The 21782-nt window shown below is 47.0% G+C and overlaps 1 protein-coding gene across 2 annotated transcripts in view; it reads right to left on the reverse strand.

Moving 5' to 3' along the window:
* Positions 1-21782, reverse strand: part of IL11RA (interleukin 11 receptor subunit alpha) — a 357237-nt gene that overhangs the window by 94640 nt on the left and 240815 nt on the right. For both annotated transcript variants that reach the window (XM_069214009.1, XM_069213923.1), the window contains exons 2-4: positions 1780-1876; positions 990-1050; positions 268-434 (exon numbers count right to left, since the gene is read on the reverse strand). In XM_069214009.1, the coding sequence (XP_069070110.1) occupies positions 268-434; positions 990-1050; positions 1780-1876 (325 nt within the window). The remainder of the gene's footprint in view (positions 1-267; positions 435-989; positions 1051-1779; positions 1877-21782) is intronic.

The raw sequence follows: 21782 nt of genomic DNA on the forward strand, positions 1-21782 counted from the left end.
GCCCAGCCTCAAAGCACGATGGATCCTCTGTATCGAGAACATATTCATTCATGCATTCATGCATTCATGCTCTCAACGCTCGCGCCCAGCCTCAAAGCACGATGGATCCTCTGTATCGAGAACATATTCATTCATGCTCTCAACAAGCGCTCCCAGCCTCAAAGCACGATGGATCCTCTGTATCGACAACATATTCATTCATGCATTCAACACTCGCGCCCAGCCTCAAAGCACGATGGATCCTCTGTATCGAGAACGCTGACTTACGCCCCAGCCGCAGGAAGGAGGAGCTCAGAAGCCGCCCGGCCTCGTCGTGGCAGCTGTAGTTCCCCACCGCAGACAGGTCCACCTTGAACAGGAGCAGGTGTCCATGGTCGGCCAGGAAGCGCGCTGGGAATCTGGGAAGACCGTTGAACCTCCACTGCACCACAGAGCTGCCGAGGGAAGCGGAGGAGATCAGAATGTGGCTCCATTGAAACACTGGCAATAAGTCATGGAGGCGGGAGGTGAACACTGAGGTGCAGGAGGCAGATCCTGGCACCTGCTGGCCATGCTACAGATGCCCTTCAAGAAAGGGCGGCGTAGAGCGGCAGAGATAGGCCAGCAGATCACAAAATGCTTCCTTAAAATTAGGACTGCTGTCTTGAAGAACTTGTGCACAAGAAGTTACGTCTATGCTGTGAAATGAAATCTATTTATCCAAATCTGTAGGGAGAGGTTTATTTCACATTACGCATATCCTAGAGAACACAACAAAAACAAAAGACATACTATAGACATCATGAAAGAGTGAGGGGCCTCAAAGAAGTACAAAAGTCGAATTCTTGGTGGAACGTTTGGAGCTCAATTTTAATGAAATGTTTTCATGTATGAGGGCAACATACCAGGACTTTGGAGCGGTTGTTAACAATAGAAATCGAAGAAAGACTAGCTTATGCTTGGGAGTGCGGTATATCCCATCGCCTTTGAAGGCACCTGAGGGAACTTACCCGTTCCTAGCCCTGCTGCATGTTAAGCTCACGTTGCTTCCAACTGCCCCGAATTTAAATCCTAAAACAAAACACGAAAAAACACACCGATTTATGAGTTAGGCCACCATTTTCTCAACCATGTGCATCTTACTGCGAGTTATCCGTACTCGTTCTTGCAATGACGTGAGCAAAGGCGGAGCTCGCAGCTATGCTATTGACAAAACATCTCTGGTTTAAAATAAACAGTTACTTTACCAGAGGCACACAAAAGTAAAGCGCCATGTTAGTTACGTGGAGAACTCTAATGTGCTCCAAGATGGGAGAGAGGAAAGGAAAGGACTGAACACAGGGTCTGGAGAAGGGGGCGGAAAAGTGCTCCATAGCTGAGCAGCTGGGGAGGGCCAAGGCAATGGATCCGGGACATGAGTGGTCCTGAAGGAGCTCTTGGGGTGGGTGAGTCATGATGGGCTGGAAGGAGGAAAACACATGGAAGGGGGTACAATTGAGACTGGTGGAGAAGGAACTACACCCAAGGTGTACCTGTAAGCAATACAACAATCAAGATCTTGGCATGCTCCAAGAAGGAGGCAAGAGGTCAAAAACACATTTTTGGTAAAGGAGAAACAGTATAGAATTTGGAAAGAGGCTTGGTCAGTTCCAGATTTGTATACGTATTTATGGCACCCATGGGTGTAAGTACAGTAATGGCCTCAACAGAAGGTAAAAGGGAGAGGACCTCTACAAATGGCACAGGTGTAGGACTTTGCGATGGAGCGAATTAGTGCATTTCGTTTGCCACTTTCTTTACCTTCCTCTACCCATTCGGATGACGTCACGGAGGCAGAAACCAAGATGGCCTGCAGAACCACGATCACCCTGCCAATGCATGAGGCACAGCTGGTCATCTGGAGGGAAAACACAGAAAAACAGAAGAATGTTGGCTTGTAAACTTCTGCAGATGGTGCCCCTTGCACCCCCATGCGATATGTGCTCCCTTACTACAAATGTACAAAACTGGGAGTAATCTGGGATGACGTCAAGTGGTATTAATAATCTGGTATGACGTCAGATAGAATTCTGACCAATCACTGCCCACTCACACACATACATCACTCATACACAGTACTTACAGGAAATTGCATTGAGAACTGTACTCTTAGGAATAGTTCCATTAGCAATTAATTACAGCGTTTTGTATTACAACATGAGTCATATGTATAAGTATGGTGACATAAGTAGCACCGTTAACATGATATATGAGTGGTTTCTTAAACTATTAGATAAGTGTTTTCTTTCCCCTTTGCATCATATAAATTGCATGGAGTTTTAACTGATGTTGACTTGTTGACAATGGTATGAGGTTAGCTTCTGTTAGATGATTGTAATGTTGTACAGCTGTATTGAAAATGTAAATAAGATTTCTAAAAAAAAGAAAGATAATCAGAAAAAGCTGCTCGCGGAGAGGGGAATGAACAAATATTAGAAAGCATTATTTAAATCAAGCACTGGCTTGTTGTGGCTCCTTCTTTCAGGTAAGATGGAATGACGTTGTCCGTGGCAGGTGAACTTTTGGGAGGTGGAAGCATTGACAGTCAGAAGGTGTGAAATGGTGGGTGACTGGGGTGAAACAGGAGAAATGTGGGTGCAGTCCGTGGCACCCTCTTAGGCCAAGACAGAAGCCTACTTCTGCTACTGCCAACTCGGGAAAATTGATTCAAGAAGTGAGAACTTAAATCAGGTCTACAGGTGGGAGAGGACACAGCTGACTGTGTGTTGTGAACTGACTGTGTGTGCTGTGTGGGGGGTTGCCTAGGATGTGTGTCGTGCACAAGGGCATGGGCGTGGTGAGGTAGACCTGATAGGACAAGAGGGTGCCCAAAGGCTTCTATGCTGATGGGCAGGAATTTCTTCATGAAGGTCTCTAGGTGTGATGTGAGTGCAGTGGGCAGAGTGTGTTCATGCTGTGTTTCTTGAACAGGGGGTTACCATGGTGTGTGATTGCCGGGAAGATTCAGATCATGCCTTTTCGTGGCCACAGGTTGCCCATGGGATGTGGGTTAGGCATGAGGTAGTGGGCTGAACTGAGTGGGTGCTCCAGAGAGGTGACAGGGTTATGGTTTGGACAGGACATCACCCTGGGTATGTTTGTCCCGACCACTACTGTATGCCACCTATTGGGCTGTTCAAGCACTCTGTGGTTTTACAGCTAGATTCACACCCTACAGGGGCACAAACAAACATATGTACACCACCTGACCCAACCACACACAGGACAGAAGAACAAAAGTGACTAAGGGCCATATGTACGAACACTTTTTCCCATAGAAACAGAACGGGTAAAAACCTTTGCTACATCTGGCCCCAAGAATCTATAGAAGTGAGGTAGCTTATTTCAAGGTGACTTTCAGAGAGCACATACGGACACCACCTCTAAAGCAGGGAGAAGACATGCAGGGATGTCTTAAGGATTTTCAGGGCCCTGGGCCAAAGGTATTTTGGGGGCCCCTGTTCGGAACAGTTTTGAATTTATGATCCAATGTCAGCTCTTTCATGCATTCTTTGGTCAAGTCACTTATAGTGCACAGTCAATATTCAGGGTTAGCAATGTGTGTTTTCAATCTTGTAACACAACAGCATTTCACTGATGTTACTGCAAATAATGTCTATGACACTCTCTCATTTCTCATATGTGAGGTAGGTGTGGACGAAGAATTCCGCTCCACAGGCAGAGTTTTCCATACTCTGCAAGGAGTGCGGCATTCTGAAAAACTCAGTGAAGTGACGTGGAGCGTAGTTTTTTCTCTCGCTCGCCAATGTTAAGTTGGTGACCACGAGAGAGAGAAATCGCTAAGTTGGTGAGCGCGAGCGAGATTTCTGAACGCGAGCGGTCGAGATATGCCACAATCGCTCGCGATAAGAAAGCTGCCGCTCAAGTAGAAAATCTACTCGAGCAACAAAAAGAAGTTAGCGCCCTTTGGCGCTCCGCATGATGCCAGTACTCCTGCATTGAAAATCAGTGTGAACAGCACGCCATACCCCAACTCCACCCCTCGCGGAACTCCGCACAGTGCAGCAGAGTTTTTCGGCACTTCGCAGAGTTCCACGTGGCAGAACTCCATGAACTCCACCCAGGCTTAATGTGAGGGCTCTTTTGATATAAAAAAAAACTTTTTATGAATGTTGCGTGAAACAAAACACAACATTTCTTTGCAAAATGTCTGTAGTAGATAGACCATTAAAGGGAAACAGTATTTAAAACAATCTGTTAAAAATGATTCAAGGTCATCAGGGCAAGACTCTGCAGAGCAGAGCTGCCCATGCCGTAAAACATCTCCGAGGACAAGAAGTCCCTCTCAGCATCTCTGGGACCTGCGTCCCCTTGGGCACCCTGCACTATTCCAGACCTGCTGCAGGGCACTAGCCGGAGCTGAGGAAATCCATTCCGCATAAACGTATGCCGTTGCTGCACAACACTGCAGTCCAAATACGGCTCCAATGCCAGGCAAGATTTACGCTGACATACTTTTTAAGAAGGAATCATTAATTAGGGACCAGTCCCTGGTCCTTCCAGGAACATGTTTTGTAATCGCAGCCTGTGTTCATTACAAGCTGTACAGAGGTTTAACGACCGGTCACCGCTTCTAGCCGCTCCGAGGAAGGGCACTAGGGTCTGTGGTAAAGGGTCAGTGCTACCAGCCTCTCTGAGGGAGGACTGTGTGGTTTGTAGTAAATGGTCGGTACTTACAGTCTCTCTGAGAGTGGACCGTGAGGTCTGTAGTAAATGGTCGGTACTTACAGTCTCTCTGAGAGAGGACTATGAGGTTTGTAGTAAAGGGTCAGTACTATCCGAGGGTGGACTGTGAGGTCTGTAGTAAAGGGGGAGTACTTTCAAACTCTCTGAGGGTGGACTGTGAGGTTTATAGCAAAGTGTCAGTCTTTCCAACCTCTCTGGTGGTGGACCGCGAGGTCTGTAGTAAAGGGTCAGTGCTTCCAGGTTCTCTGAGGACAGACCATAAGGTGTGTGGTTACCATACAGACCTCCTAGTCTCTGAGGATGGACCGTATGGTCTCCAGTAACTGGTCAGCTCTTTCAGCCTCTGACTATGGATTGTGAGGTCTGCAGTAACTCTCCTAAGCCCTCAGGAAAAACAGTTCGGCCTTCCACCCTCTGAGGGAGGACTGTGAGGTCTGTAGTAACCTACCATGTATCCTGCCTTCCGTAGATGGCCTGTGAGGTTTGTAGTAAGCCCTCAGCTTTTCTAACCTCACTCACTGGGGATGGCCTTTGAGGTCTGTAGTAAGCACTCAGCTCTTTCAGCCTCAGAGGGCGGCCGTGAGGTCTGTAGAAGGCACGCAGCTCTTCCACCCTCTGAGGTCGGACTGTGAGGTCTGTAGTAACCTACCAACTCTTCCGGCTTCCGTAGGTGGCCTGTGAGGTTTGTAGTAAGCCCTCGGCTTTTCTAACCTCACTCACCGTGGGTTCTTAAGTAAATGCTCAGCTCTTTCAGCTTCTATAGATGAACCGTGAGGTCTGTAGTGAGCACTTAGCTCTCAGAGGGTAGAAGATAGACTGTAGTAATCACAAAGTCCTTACAACCCCCACCGTGAGGTCTGTAGTGAGCACTTTACTCTTCCACCCTCTGACGGATGACTATGAAGGTCTGTAGTAATCACAACGTTCTTACAACCCCACCATGAGGTCTGTAGTGACCACTTTACTCTTCCACCCTCTGACGGATGACTATGAAAGTCTGTAGTAATCACTAAGTTCTTCCAGCCCCACCGTGAGGTCTGTAGTGAGCACTTTACTCTTCCACCCTATGACGGATGACTATGAAGGTCTGTAGTAATCACTAAGTTCTTCCAGCCCCACCGTGAGGTCTGTAGTGAGCACTTTTCCAGCCTCTGAAAACGGACCATGAGGGCAGCTGTAAGCACTCTGCCCTCCCTGCCTCTGAGGATTACCATGGTGTCTGTAGCAAACACCCATCTCTTCCGGCCTCTGAGGACGGACTGTAAGGTCTGTAGTAACCTGACATTTCTTCCACCCTCTGGGGATGGCCTTTGAGGTCTGTAGTAGGCACTCAGCTCTTTCAGCCTCAGAGGGCGGCCGTGAGGTCTGTAGAAGGCACGCAGCTCTTCCACCCTCTGAGGTCGGACTGTGAGGTCTGTAGTAACCTACCAACTCTTCCGGCTTCCGTAGATGGCCTGTGAGGTTTGTAGTAAGCCCTCGGCTTTTCTAACCTCACTCACCGTGGGTTCTTAAGTAAATGCTCAGCTCTTTCAGCTTCTATAGATGAACCGTGAGGTCTGTAGTGAGCACTTAGCTCTCAGAGGGTAGAAGATAGACTGTAGTAATCACAAAGTCCTTACAACCCCCACCGTGAGGTCTGTAGTGAGCACTTTACTCTTCCACCCTCTGACGGATGACTATGAAGGTCTGTAGTAATCACAACGTTCTTACAACCCCACCATGAGGTCTGTAGTGACCACTTTACTCTTCCACCCTCTGACGGATGACTATGAAAGTCTGTAGTAATCACTAAGTTCTTCCAGCCCCACCGTGAGTTCTATAGTGAGCACTTTACTCTTCCACCCTATGACGGATGACTATGAAGGTCTGTAGTAATCACTAAGTTCTTCCAGCCCCACCGTGAGGTCTGTAGTGAGCACTTTTCCAGCCTCTGAAAACGGACCATGAGGGCAGCTGTAAGCACTCTGCCCTCCCTGCCTCTGAGGATTACCATGGTGTCTGCAGCAAACACCCATCTCTTCCGGCCTCTGAGGACGGACTGTAAGGTCTGTAGTAACCTGATATTTCTTCCACCCTCTGGGGATGGCCTTTGAGGTCTGTAGTAGGCACTCAGCTCTTTCAGCCTCAGAGGGCGGCCGTGAGGTCTGTAGAAGGCACGCAGCTCTTCCACCCTCTGAGGTCGGACTGTGAGGTCTGTAGTAACCTACCAACTCTTCCGGCTTCCGTAGATGGCCTGTGAGGTTTGTAGTAAGCCCTCGGCTTTTCTAACCTCACTCACCGTGGGTTCTTAAGTAAATGCTCAGCTCTTTCAGCTTCTATAGATGAACCGTGAGGTCTGTAGTGAGCACTTAGCTCTCAGAGGGTAGAAGATAGACTGTAGTAATCACAAAGTCCTTACAACCCCCACCGTGAGGTCTGTAGTGAGCACTTTACTCTTCCACCCTCTGACGGATGACTATGAAGGTCTGTAGTAATCACAAAGTTCTTACAACCCCACCGTGAGGTCTGTAGTGAGCACTTAGCTTTCAGAGGGTAGAAGATAGACTGTAGTAATCACATCGTTCTTACAACCCCACCATGAGGTCTGTAGTGAGAACTTAGCTTTCAGAGGGTAGAAGATAGACTGTAGTAATCACAACGTTCTTACAACCCCACCATGAGGTCTGTAGTGAGCACTTTACTCTTCCACCCTCTGACGGATGACTATGAAAGTCTGTAGTAATCACTAAGTTCTTCCAGCCCCACCGTGAGGTCTGTAGTGAGCACTTTTCCAGCCTCTGAAAACGACCATGAGGGCAGCTGTAAGCACTCTGCCCTCCCTGCCTCCGAGGATGACCATGGTGTCTGTAGCAAACACCCATCTCTTCCGGCCTCTGAGGACGGACTGTAAGGTCTGTAGTAACCTGACATTTCTTCCACCCTCTGGGGATGGCTTTTGAGGTCTGTATTAGGCACTCAGCTCTTTCAGCCTCAGAGGGCGGCCGTGAGGTCTGTAGAAGGCACGCAGCTCTTCCAGCCTCTGAGTACGGTCCGTGAGGTCTGTAGAAACCTAACATCTCTTGCACCCCCTGGGGATGGCCTGTGAGGTCTGTTGTAAGCACTCAACTCACCCAGCCTCTGAGGGAAGTCTGTGAGTTCGGTGGTAAACACTCAGCTCATTCAGCCTCAGAGGACGGTCTGTAAGATCTGTAGAAAACACTCACCTCTTCCAGCCTCCGAGGATAATCGTGAGGTCTGTGGTAAGTACTAAGGTATTCCAGCCCTTGGTAGGACCATGAGGTCAGTTGTAAGCACTCACCTCTTCCAGCCACTGAAGGCGACCGTGAGGTCTGTAGTAAGCACTCAGCTCTCCCATGCTCTGAGGCCGGACTCTGAGGTCTGTAGTAAACACTCACCTCCTCCAGCGTCTGAGGGCAACCGCGAGGTCTACAGTAGGCACTCATCTCGCCCAGCCTCTCAGGGCGGTCTGTGAGGTCTGTAGTAAGCACTCCACTCTACCATGCTCTGAGGCCGGACTCTGAGGTCTGTAGTAAACACTCACCTCCTCCAGCCTCTGAGGGCAACCGCGAGGTCTACAGTAGGCACTCAGCTCGCCCAGCCTCTCAGGGCGGTCTGTGAGGTCTGTAGTAAGCACTCCGCTCTATCAGCCTCTGAGGACGGTCTCGGAGGTCTGTAGTAAATAGTCAGTTCAAGAGGATGGACCGTGTGGTATGAAGTAACGTGTCAACTCTACCAGCCTCTGACGACAAATTGTGAGGTCTGTAGTAACCACTCAGCTCTTCCAGCCTCTGAGGCAAGGTCAGGGGTCATTATTCTCTGGTAGGTAACTTCGGATGCAAATGTCCCTATAGCGTTCAAGTAACATAACTTGCTTTTGAAAGTGCACGTTCACCCGTGGAGTATCTTAGTGGTGAATAGTAAATATGTATTGCTATCCTAGGGAACTGAATGTATCGACCTCAGAAAGATGAAAGGAGGAACCGACCTGTTCGGATTCAAGCCTGAAAGCACGAGGGCAAGAACAGATGTCTGCACTGAGCCACCAGTCTGGGAGCAGGGCTTGAGAAAGCACCAAGAGGAACCTGTCCCAATATTTCAGCATTTTATGTATTCTAACAAGGTTCCTCTGTCCCTATCTAAAGGCTGGTTTAATGTGATTTTTTTTTATTATTAATGTGTTATTAATGATGGGTGATTTTTAAGTGAGTGTACGCCCTAGGGCCTCTTGGAATTATCGTTGGGATTTGGCAGGCCCGGGCCAGCAGTATAAAGAAACGTCTGTTTTTCTCAGACCTACGCGCAATACTTAGTATATTTTTACTGTAAAGTGCCTTGAAGGCTGTGGAATGTGAAACGCCTTCTAAGCGCATCTTTTAAACATTTACTATTAACAAGATTCCTTTTTGTGCTTTCACGGTGCTGCGGCACTTGTCTGCGTGCATTCATTAGGACTGAGGCATGCTTACCTCAGTGGTGACACAATGAGGCGTGTGTACACTCCGAGGGCTGGTGGGTACACAAACACCTCGCTCGTGCCTCCCTCCTCGTGCCATGCCCCAGGCCACGCCTGGCATGAATAGCCTGCTTTGGCTAGCCGGGTCCACATACCGTGCCCCAGCCAGCCAGACACCCAGTGTGTTTTGTACATTGGGCAGAACAGGCGGGAAGGCCGGAGAGAGGCCCCTCCTGTGCACACAGATGTCTGCGCCTGGAGGCGCTAGGGGGCCTGGGTAACCGAGAGCAGGTCTCACACTGAAGGATCAACTTGAGAACTTCACTCCTCTAGTCTAAATATACACAGAACCACGCGCCACCCTCGGAATAAAGCGCGCGGACTGTCGCCCGCAGCGCCCCAGCCACAGCTCCGCGGTGCTCAAGATCACACAAGGAGCTCCCCTCGCCGAGACAATTTTTCAGTGAGTTCTGCAATAATGAGCAGACGCTAGCATGAAAATTACAGACCACGTTTCGAAGCAATAGTGATCGGCCAAATATGCCAACATGAAATAAGGGTGTGGAGTACCAGATATGCCGGTGCTTTTTGGATATGTATGCGCACAGCATCACTGCAAGGTGGCACGGCAGGAGTTGCAAAACCTATTGCATGTGATCCGACAAACAGTGTGGTTTATTTTTATATCTACACTTGGGGCTCCCTCTAACATCAAGTCACATGGTAAGTGAAGTAGCCATGCGCCAGGGGCTTAACACCCCACCCACCTCTCACACCCCCGTCGAAGACCCAGCAGCGCAGGGAGGCCCCCAACACTCCAGGGACACCCATTCAGTTCAAGGAACAGGAATATCTGTGGGGTATTGGAGCCTAAGGAGCCCCTCGTCTCTACAGGGATCCCCATCATCTTGCGTCACATAACACCAGTGACCACAAGGGGCGCAATACGATGCCGGTAGACACTGCCGCAGATTCCCTAAGTTTTTGGTACTTATAATTGTTACTGGGCATCCCTAGACCTAAAAAGTCTGTGATTGTTGAATGTCTTTGAGAAATGACCTTCACTTTCTGACAGTACTATATTTACAAACAGACGGCCCTTCTTTTCCTGGGGGGCCTTTATACGGAGTATTTTTTTCTAAAAGTATATATTTTTCTGAAAACAAGCATACCCATAGCTCGTACCTCGATCTGGGGGTGACAGCCTTCTCTTTGAGATGGGGGGGGGTTCAAGTGAGAGAAAGAATGCTTGCACCTGCAGGTTACAGCTGATGCTTTTCGCCCATTTCTCCCCGTTCACTCTTCCATTGGACTTGCCTGCTAGTGAAACATGCCCATGACTGCTGAACGTCTGAAAGAGGTGCTTGCATGTCCCAGGTGTGATGGGTCATCGGACTCGCGCATGCGCCCCAGGGGTCTGTGTTGGAACACAGGATCGCAAGTTTGAATCCTCGTGAACCCACACAGCCTTTCATTCTCATGAGGTCGACAAGAAGAGTCTATTGAGCTAAGTATCAGTAGGGAGGTTGGGGGGGGGGGGGGGGTTACCTGTAGTCTGAGAGGCTGCTAGTGCACCAAGTGAAGAGCACCGCTTACAGCATCAGCCTGTCCCTTGAGTCTGGGATACAGGCCCTTCCTGGACAGATGGACATTCGCCTGATCCTGCCACGGTTCAAGAAGTCAGTAGAAACAGAGAAAGAACACCGGAAACAAGCAAGCTGGGGCCTACATTAATGCCAGAGTCACTGAGGGGTAGTTTTGCTAATAGCTTTGGTGCCATTTGACCAATCATCACTAAGGTTTCAAAACAAGTTTGTCACTCACGTTAGCTGATGTGTAGAAAGTTTCGGGGTGATTCATCAAGCGGAGGAGACAAAAAGGGGGGTCCCAAAACACATTTTCCCCATGCAAAGTCTATGGGGATTTTGCATTTTTAGCACAACTATAGCCCCAACCGTTGAACAGGTTTACACAAAATTTGGCGGAAAGGTAGATCTTGGTCCAGAAAGAGGCCTTTTCATAATTTGCTGTAAATCTGTTCAGTATTTTCAGAGTAAAAAGGAAATACAATACAGATATGCAGATCTTTTGCTGATCCAAGAGTAAAGCAAGGCCCTGATTGGCTGGCCACAACCTGAAAGGAAAGCTGCAGCTGCCATTTTGTTTCTTGGCTGGGCCGTAAAATAACTTTAGGCCACGAGTTATAGTTTCTTAACATAAGTATAACTGAAGGAATACTTGCTGAATTTCTATGGTTTTGTGTGGGTAAAAAAATCAACCTAACTAAAATCTCCCACTCATCTTGGTTTATTTTCAGTGAAATATATATATATATATATATATATATATATATATATATATATATATATATATATATATATATATATATATATATATATGCAAAAAATAAAAGGAGAACTCTGGGAAGTTCCCAATTTTAGGTGGAGAGCTGCTCTAGTAAGGAGCACCCTGCAACACCAGCGACACTCTAGATTTGCTCACCTCAAATTGGGAACTTCCCAGAGTTCTCCTTTGTTTTTTGCATAATTTATGCGTCGCTCTATCCCTGAAAGGGTTTTGGTTTGACTTATACTGGGTGCTCCCTGGTGTCTGGACAAAGCTATACTCCTCTGAAGAGCTCTAATGAGAGCGAAACACGTGTCAGGGGTTGCTTTACTCATTCCAGGTTGGCTTGGATGGTATTTGACCAGTCCAAAGCTGTAATACTGTGCCTGGAGTGGTAAATGGCTTTTGTCATTTTACAGCTTGGCAAGGATGACACTATGTCAATCCTATGCTTAAAGATTTTGCTGTACAAATGGCAAAAGACTTTGTCACTATCTAGCTCAGCGAGGATAGCACTGTGCTAATCCTATGCTTAAAGACTTTGCTAGATAAGTAGACATTTGAGGTGAGCAAATCTAGAGTGTCCCTGGTGTTGCAGGGTGCTCCTTACTAGAGCAGCTCTCCACCTAAAATTGGGAACTTCCCAGAGTTCTCCTTTGTTTTTTGCATAATTTATGCGTTGCTCTATCCCTGAAAGGGTTTTGGTTTGATATATATATATATATATATTTATTTATTTATTTTATGGGTGCACACTGCATTTTTTAATATGCAGCTTCTTGTGCACTGAACCCTACAGCTCTCTTTGCTGGTCTGAAGCCTCAATGTAATCACCACCTTAGTTTGTTTTTCTTTTTTTTTGTTAACCCCGCCCTTGGTGCACTCCTCACTGCCTTGTTTACCCTGACCTACCCAATCCTCTTCTGTACCACGTGGTATAAAAACGCCATGTGGGCAACGTTCAATTGATTTATAGCTAGGTTCACCCACAATAATCCCATGATATCAACATTTTCTAACATACCTAGAAGCATACCCCTTTGTTGTAGCAAACATCTTGATTTGTTTAAAATGTGATGCCAGTGGCTCTCTGATATTCTGTGTTTCTGTGATTAAATGACCTTCATAAATTATTTTTCATGATAAACAATGCAAGACTGAAATGAAGTCTGGGGAGATAAATGCCCATCACATCTCCTGTGACATGGAACGTCTCTCCAGGATATCCACTCACAGGTAATATACTCACACGTACCATTACACCAGTGTGGGGGTATATTATACGTAAACAGATGTAGCTGCAGGGAAGTGGACGAATCAGAGCCAGTGTTGCTTATAAAGCAAGTGAACATGGCTAATATTCGAACACCACAGTCCCATCCTCCATACAGTTTGAGTTTTACTTCTTCCAAGGGCAGGAGTAAATCAGTATGTAAGACGCAATGAGGAGTAACTACCCGCACATTATGTGGAGATATAGAGGGAGCGGTCTCTTTAATGTGTGGAGGTGGGGTGGAGGGGTGCGGGAACTGTTTTCAAAGGGCAATTCTCTTTGCAAAGTTTTTGGACAGTCCTAAAATGTCTGCAATACCCAGTGCTTAATTTGTGCTTGTTGTTTCCGGTGCTGAGCACTGGCACTTATTTTTGAGGGCAGCGGCTTATTCTTCTGCCTCAAGCATTTGCTACGAGAAAAAGACACAAATGGGAAAGACGGAGGAAGACAAAAACGAAAAAGCGTCATAAAGGGAAAAAGTAGAAAGCTGCAAGACTGAGCTGAGGGGGCAGGGAGTGACTTTATATGGATTGAAGAGGCCTGAGATGGCTTCAGGATTTCGCCGCCTCAGTATTCCGTGTTCACACATTTAATTGCAGCTGCCGCACGTTTAAGAGGAGGGCTTTGGGCACCGGCACCTTTGTATTTACAAATTAAGGGCTGGCGATACCCCTTTGTCAATGAGAAGCTAAGCATTTTCAACAGAAGTCCAGAGGAACTCCTGGAAACCACAACATGTCACAGCTTGTCAAGAGTGCCCTTGCGACCTCCTGCGAAATCCAGTATCCTCCAAACACAGGAGTAAATATACAGGAGTTTTTTTTTTTTTAAACATCCATCCCACAACAATTAAAACTCTGCAGGATATTCAGCTGGGAACAACTTCCTGGGTTGTTTATACAGGATTTTGAAAATTCCTCTGCGGTGCGGTGCTCCTGCAAGCGCAGGCCTTGGCATGTGGAGGCCAATCTGAAAGGGACATGTTGGACCCTGCATAATGGCAGCTCCATTCCGGGCAATTAACTGCTCTCTAAACAGAAACAAAAATGTCAACAAGCAACGCATACTTTAACTCTGCTGTCAGGGTTAAAAGGACAAGATGAATCGCTCCGTCCCCTGGATGAGCACTGATGGCTTCAAGCCAACATCCAGTTACAAAACCAGAATGTGTCGATTGGACTGATATGGGCTTCCCAATGTCTCAACATCTGGAACCTCATCACGTAGTTTAATGTACACATACACTGGCAAATAGCACAGCAGTCAATGTAGACCTTGTCAATGTGTCAAAGGTTCTGTGGTGAACGGCGCAGTGAATAGTCACTCAATTTTGGAGTCCACTATGCAGTGTATAATAATGTATATGAAGCTCATTTAGAAACATCCTCATAAGTCGGAATCCATTTTAGGTTTCTCCGGAGGACGCTAATCCAGTGCTTAATTTGTGCTTGTTGTTTCCGGTGCTGAGCACCGGCACTTATTTGTGAGGGCCGGGGCTTATTCTTCGGCCTCAAGCATTTGCTGCGAGCAAAAGACACGTATGGGAAAGACGGAAGAAGGGAAAACTAAAAAGCGTCATAAAGGGAGAAAGTAGAAAGTTGCAGGATGAGCTGAAGGGGCAGGGGTGGCCGTAAATGGATTGAAGAGGCCCGAGATGGCTTTAGGATTACGCTGCCTCAGTATTCAGTGCTGGCAGATTTAATTACAGCAGCCTCGTGTTTAAGAGAAGGGCTTTGAGCACCGGCACCTCAAATTTACAAATTAAGCACTGCGCTAATACTGACTGATTGCTGAACGGTGGTGCATTGTATGGGTGATGCAAGGGTCCAATTCATGGACTAGCATTGTTGCTGACCTTTGAGGGTGTTACTAAATGGGAGACGATGAGAGGATGCATTACGCTTTCCCTTATGTTTGAGTTACTTTCGGTCTTGCTGCTACTTTATTGGCCTGATGAAGACCCCATGGAACACAGATCATTAAATGTGCCGAAACGCCAACACTTTAACATGCAGATTTATATACATTGCTATCCACTGTCTAGTGGACTCCAAAACTGAGTCAGCCACCGTATTTGATTTAGTGCACGCTCTTCTATATGTTCCTCTATCCTATTCATCATATCACGTACTGTGCACGTCTCCCCACTTAATTCACTGTTCACTGCACCGTTCACCGCAGCCCCTTTGACATATTGACAAGCTCTATATGGATTGCTGTATTATCTGCCAATGTATGTTTACACTAACCTATGTGATACAGAGACATCTGTTGATACCTAACTATGCTTGTTTGCGAAGCACAGGCTTGTTCAGCTTTTTCCAAGGGTACCACTGTTTTTTTTTATGGCACAGCCAGAGCAGTCATGTCATTTTGTAGATGCACACATGCACAACGGCTTGTGCACACAAGCCACGCGGAGAGCATAGCAGATATTTGCTGTCTGTTCCACCCCCCCAAAATAATCAAATAAATATATGAAAAAAGAAGACTGCCAAGATGGGGGTGGGAGCAACAGAGGAGTTGGTTGGTGGGAGAAGCAATCGAGAGAAAAACTGTACACAAGGGAGAGCAGCACAGCGGGAGAAGCACACAAGGGAGAAAGCAACACAGACCATTGACGGGGGCTTTGGCAGGGGGCAGAAACACGAAAGAGAGACAGCTTGCAACATGAAGGAGACAGTACTACTGAGTCCGGGTATACATGGCAGGGGAATAGAACACAAAGGATAGAGCTGGAAAATACATGAACTATCATTAGGTGATTAAGCAAAGAGAAGAAAAATAGTTCAGTAAAAGTGAGAAAAGGATACATGTCACCCAAGCCAAAGAATGGTAAAGATGTTCTGCTCCAGAGGAAATAGAAACCACTAAATGGACAAGGATAGCCAGTGAATAAGAAACAATCACACAAAACTGACAAAGCCAGCCAATGGTAAGCAGTGGGCATGTTCTAAACCTACTGTACATTCTCGTTAAGCCCACAATATGTCTTTTCCTACCAAACACCTTGAACTTTCTGGTAAATGAGATGCAAAAACAAGCATTGGCAAAGCCAATAAATCAGGCCTTAGCGAGTAAAGCAATATTGTATTTACTTTTTTTTTATTTGCAAACAAAATTGGAAAACATATAAAAATATTCAATTACATTTATCGATCAACAACACTGAAGTACACTCTTTTTCAGGCAGCTGTGCACATGTGATCAGGAAAATGCTGTCATCCGCTGTGAATGAAGTGAGTTGACTAATTACTCAGTGCTGTAAACTGTGGTGGGGATATGACCAAATAGTGAATGGCACTTGATTTACCCAATGGATAAATACCAGAAGCCCACATATTTATGTATAAATGTATGCATTTTTTAAAGTTGTTTTTAAACATGAGACAGCTAAATCTGTCTTTACACATGACCTAAAAACAGCCACATTGTATAGTGAATTTATGGCAGTGTGTAAGTGTGTGAACTACTTTTTAAGGTCAGGAAAATATATTGTGGGCTTACCAAGAACATACAGGGGTTTGGAGCCAGGATATCAATTACCATTGGTTGGTTTTCCTGTCTGTCTTACTTGCCTGCTTCTTAATATTGTCCCAGCTTGTCAATCCTCGGTTTATCCTTCCTATGGAGCATACCACCTCTTTTAAATGGCTGCTTTCTATGCTTCCATTGTTTATTTATTCATCACTACGTTTTTCCTTTTGGTTAAGAACTTTGTGAGAGTGCATGTGTTTTCCAGTGGCCTCTCTCTTGCACTTCTGCTCCTCTGCACTCCGTGTTGCTTAATGTCACCGTGTGTTTCTCCCTGCCCTCTCCATGTTGCAGTCCCTCTTGCATACTCCCCTATTGCTTTCTCACTAGTGTGGATCTACCTCACCCACTAAATGTTGCTATCTCACCTACTGTTTCTTCACCCCACGCCCCTTCGTGTGGCTTCCTCCACTTGCACCCTTCCTCTGTGTCGGCTGTTGCTTCTCCTCCCCACCACTTAGGCGGCTCCCCTCCCCTGCCCCTTACATGATACTCCCCCCACACTTGCTGTGTGACAACATTAGCAATTACCACAGAGTGAAAGCTCTCTGCAGGCCAGGCTTAAAAAAACAGGAAAGCAAGTAACAAAATGGTTTGTTTATTTGTATGTGTTTGTAAAACAGGGGAATAGACATGCCTTCTCTTTTTAAATGTGAAAGACAAGATTGTTACAAAATGTGGAAGATGGTTGTAAGTGTGAAGCTAAGTGTGAAAAATGTAAGCTTTACACCAATCCATTTTTTTAAAGAAATAATAAATAACAAATAATCGTGGACATCAGTTTATTGTTTATTAAAAATAAAAAATGCTACTCATGCACTAGGATTTATTGGTTAAAACCAATACTAGACCTTTATGATGACTTAAAAACACATATTTAACACCATTTTCACATGATTCCTCAATTATTTTTCATCAGTGCAAAAATCCTTTTTAGGTTGAGCCTCGGCAGCGCGGATGCGCTCTCTCGACATGCTGTAATCTACTTCTGTGGGCTTTCACAACGCCCATCACGCGCTCATCACTTTCTTTCATTTCCAAGCCTGACTTACAATATACCTTTGCTTTCTTTGGTAAATGCTTTACTTTTGTCCCACCTTTTGGTTGTTTTGTTCCCACCCTGGAGACTGACCCTCTTACATGGATTATTGTACGATCGCCAATATAGGTTAGTGTTAGCAAACTACTTTTTTCTTTTGCCTCTGCTTGTTTTGTTTGTTTCCTCCTTGTGTTCTGCTCTGTTTCCACAATGGTTGATTTTGTGGAACTTGGCTTGTGTCCGGAGAAACACACTCAACTGACGTCATTTGCCAACCAGAATTTCCTGATACGCTTTTGGAGCCCATGCAGCTCGGCGACATGCTTCATGTTTCATATTGTTGTACTTTTTCAATTAACTGCTCCTGGGATTGAAACTTAAGTTTTCTAGTTTATTTCTGAACGCACTGGGAGAGTAGATGCAGAAACTCGGACCCAGCTTCCCAGTTCCAAAGTCAGCAGCTCTAAATGTTAAGCCACATTCTCTCTAAGTCAATTGGCAATTGGCATTTTGTTAGGGTTGTGTGTAACAATTGTATAGCTCTCAATCCCTGGCAGCAAAGCACCAAAAATAATGTGCTGCACGGTTAAACACTTATAAGGTCCCAAAGGCAAGACCTATTGGCTATGCCAATGCTTGTTGCAATAGGGAGGGTGGCAACATCGTTTTGTCCCATTCTCTACTACACAAACATCGTGGGATTTTTATTTTTTGCAACACTGCACATTTTCTGCAGTGTGTCATCAAGCTTGCACTGCTGCAGATGTTCCAGGTGGCAGGGCCTAGACTTTGCAGAGGCAGGTTGGCGATGCTGCTCTGCCTAGAGAGGCCTTTTTTGTTCTGCGCGTTTATGGCGCTAGAGTGGCAGTGTAACGCGGCAGGTAGCAGAAGCGACTACAAGTCAGGTCCTGCACAAACTAAACAGGCAGCCAGAGATGGAACGAGCAGAAAGTCAGACATTAGGGCCCTCCAAGGGTCGGCGACAAATCACTCATGACTCCTGGTGCCGGCTCGAATGGCACGCCCTCGTGCGGCAGGAACCCCTTCCGGTGCAGAGCGCATTAGGACTATCGACAGGAAGCAGTGCCTCGGCTGGACTGAGCCAGGGGCGAACGGGTCAGCCTCCATCACGTGCAGATGCGCAAAGGGCGCCAAGAAGCACGCCTCTAAGCCACAGCCCCATTCTTCCTGCGTTATAAGCACTTTCCCGGAGCAACATAGGACTCTAGTTCTTTCTATTTTAAGATAAATTCACGCGACAATGGCTCGGTCCCTGCTCTGTTTGGGAAGTGGATGCTGGGAACGATAACAAGCCTCGTGACTTCGCACTCCTATATGCGCGCGCACACATGATGGCACCGATGCCCCCTCCCTCTGTACTCGCCCTGGGATGCTCAGTACTTTTGTTCCTCCTAGCTGTGCCAGCACAGGGAGTCCTCTTCCTCGTATCTTGCAGGGTATATAGCAACTTTACTGATGCCCCTTTGGCTGATATTCGTAGAGGTCTCACACCAGTCACTGGAACCTGAAGAAGCCCCTCAGGTTTGTTTCTCAGGGCGCCACCTAGTTCCATGTCATAAGCAGGGACACTGGAATTATGTAGCAGAAGCGGGCCAAATTATGCGTCAGGGTTGAGTAAATTATGCGGCAAGACAAGGCAAATTATGCAGCATAATGCGGCACATTTTGGTATAGTATTTCTTCATTATCTGGGCATTTAAAAAATTGGTGACGCTGCCCCGATCTTGGTTGCACCTCATTAGTACCAATTTAATGCCCAAATAGAACAATAAGCAACAGAAAGGTGACCAGTCCAGCTTTGCAAAGGGCCTTCCACTGCGCAACACGTGCCACTTCATTTTTAGTAACTTTTGAACCGCTTGAGCTAGAAATAACTTTTTTTTGTTAAAATCTGCAGATTATGCAGCAGATGATGGATTACGTGACAAGTGTGGCAAATCAATAATTATGCACAAATCACCGCAGCCACATAATCACATAATCCAGTGGCCCTGGTCATAAGGAAACCATACGTTGCCAGTGCTGAGATGTCCTCAGCAACTACTATCAGGGGCATCATGCTATTGGAAGCAAATCATGACAACTCCCAGAAGACATTCGGTTGTCAAATGAAAGCCCAGAACTGGAAACAGTGTCCTAGTGACACAGGGCTAGAGGGTAACCCCCTGTGTGCCAATGGACCTCATCCAGGATCTACGAATAAACACCTCTTACTACTTTCTACTGGGAGCCCACTCACAGATCTGTCAGTGTAACCTACGCTTAAACTCTGCTCTTTTTTACGGTCACATTGATAACCCACACAAAGTTCTTCAGTGCACCTCAACTTTATTCCTTGTTAGCCCTGCCTATATACCTCAGTCCTGAATCTTTAGCACACTTTATGTTAATACTGAGCCATAGACTCAGAGCCCTGCCAATACACCTGCTGATGGCCTCCAAATACCCACCTAGGAATGAGAGTCGATCCTGCAGTAGCACGAGTATTCATTTCAGTGGAATTTAAAGCAGGGTCCAAAAGCCCTGCAGACTTCCTCTCATGTCACCCTTGGTCAGCCATTTGGGAAGAGGAAGAGAATGCTTGAGGAACAGAAGAATATGTACAACTCTTGGAAGACCAAACTCGTCCTCAGCATGTCGATGGAAGAAAACAAAAGTCCTATGAAGATGGACTTCTGACTACAGCTAGCTCTCAAGCCATCTAGAGCAGCGGTTCCCAACTCGTGGTCCGGGGACCCCTGGGGGTCCGCGAAGCCTTCTCAGGTGGTCCGCTACTGCTAAGAAAATTAAAAAATATGAACAAATATTGACAAATTAGGTCCCAAGCTTCCAGTAATGACTCAGGCGGGGGTCCCCGAATTCCAATGATGATTCAGAGGGGGTCCCTGGGTTCCATTATTATTAAAGTAGCGGTCAACAGAAATCAAAAGGTTGGGAACCACTGATCTAGAGCCACTGGAGTACCCTGAAAATGCATGCCTCCCACGAACCCATAATCTTAAACATTGGTATCTCTCCATAATGTTCGGCACAAGTGGGCAGCCTCAGCAGAAGGATTTCTCTTGAGGGGGCATCGATTGGTAATCCCACTGAGCCTTGCAATGATGGTGGCTCAACTTGCCCAAGTAGGACACCAAGGAATGGTGAAAACTAAGAGCAGCATTCATAACTAAGTGTGGTTCACCCAGCTGGATGAAATGTTGGAGCACGTAGTCGAGATTTGTCAGATGTACCAAGCCATGGGGAGCCACACCAATCATCACAGAAGATATACCAAAAGTCACTGAGGATTAGAATCATTGCAGACTTTAGTAGCTTTCCAGATGGTCGGAGCATGCTGGTAGTGAGCAGTGACTTCTCAAAATATCCAGAAGTTGAGACTATACCTACCACTTTTGCCAGTGAGTTAATCCCTAGATTACAAAGAAAGTGGCCGTTCACTGCTTGGTACGAGAAAATAGGACAGGCAATGGTTCCCCACTTTCTGAGGCAGGAGGTGGCTGACTACTTCTGATGACATTCTGCATCACCCCAGCTGGTCTTCAGTCAGCCCGAGTGAAGAGTCCAGGCTACAGAGAAGGAAAAACCAAAACACCACAGTCAGCGGGCATTGCCTGGTGAAACTGAGTGTTCTGCAGGTGGGAGACCTAGGGGGTAATTCCAACTCTGGCGGGCGGCTACCGCCGCCCGCCAGGCGGAAACCTCCATTTGGCCGCCACGCGGCCAAAATTCCGCGGCCCCCATTCTGACATTCCCGCTGGGCCGGCGGCGCTAACCAAGTTAGCGCCCGCCGGCCCAGCGGGAATGAGGCCGCAACACAGGAGCCGGCTCCGAATGGAGCCGCCGGGTGCAGTTGCACCCGTCGCGCTTTTCACTGTCTGCCATGCAGACAGTGAAAAGCAGGCCGGGCCCTGTTAGGGGGCCCCTGCACTGCCCAGTGGCATGGGCAGTGCAGGGGGCCCCAGGACACCCGTTACCGCCTGCCTCTTCCTGGCGGTGAAAACCGCCAGAAACAGGCTGGCGGTACGGGGGTCAGAATCCACAGTGCAGCGCTGCTTGCAGCGCTGCCCTGGCGGATTCTCCCAGCCGGGGCAAAAACGGCGGATGATCGCCGGCCCCGGCAATCCGACCGTGGCTTTACCGCTGCGGTCGGAATGGGGATTGAAGCACCGCCTGCCTGTTGGCGGTGCTTCCGTCATTTGTGGCCCTGGCGGTCCAAGACCGCCAGGGTCAGAATGACCCCCCTAGTGTTGGTAAAAGACACACATCCTGGCAGTAAATAAGTTTTGACTCCTCTTCAAATGTTTTCCCTGCTGAGGTATCTAGATCTAGGTACCATGGTGACCACCCGGGAAGTGATGAAGATGTCACAAAAAAATGTATCCTTTATA

Source organism: Pleurodeles waltl, chromosome 1_1, assembly GCF_031143425.1.
Source record: "Pleurodeles waltl isolate 20211129_DDA chromosome 1_1, aPleWal1.hap1.20221129, whole genome shotgun sequence".
Classification (NCBI taxonomy): domain Eukaryota; kingdom Metazoa; phylum Chordata; class Amphibia; order Caudata; family Salamandridae; genus Pleurodeles; species Pleurodeles waltl.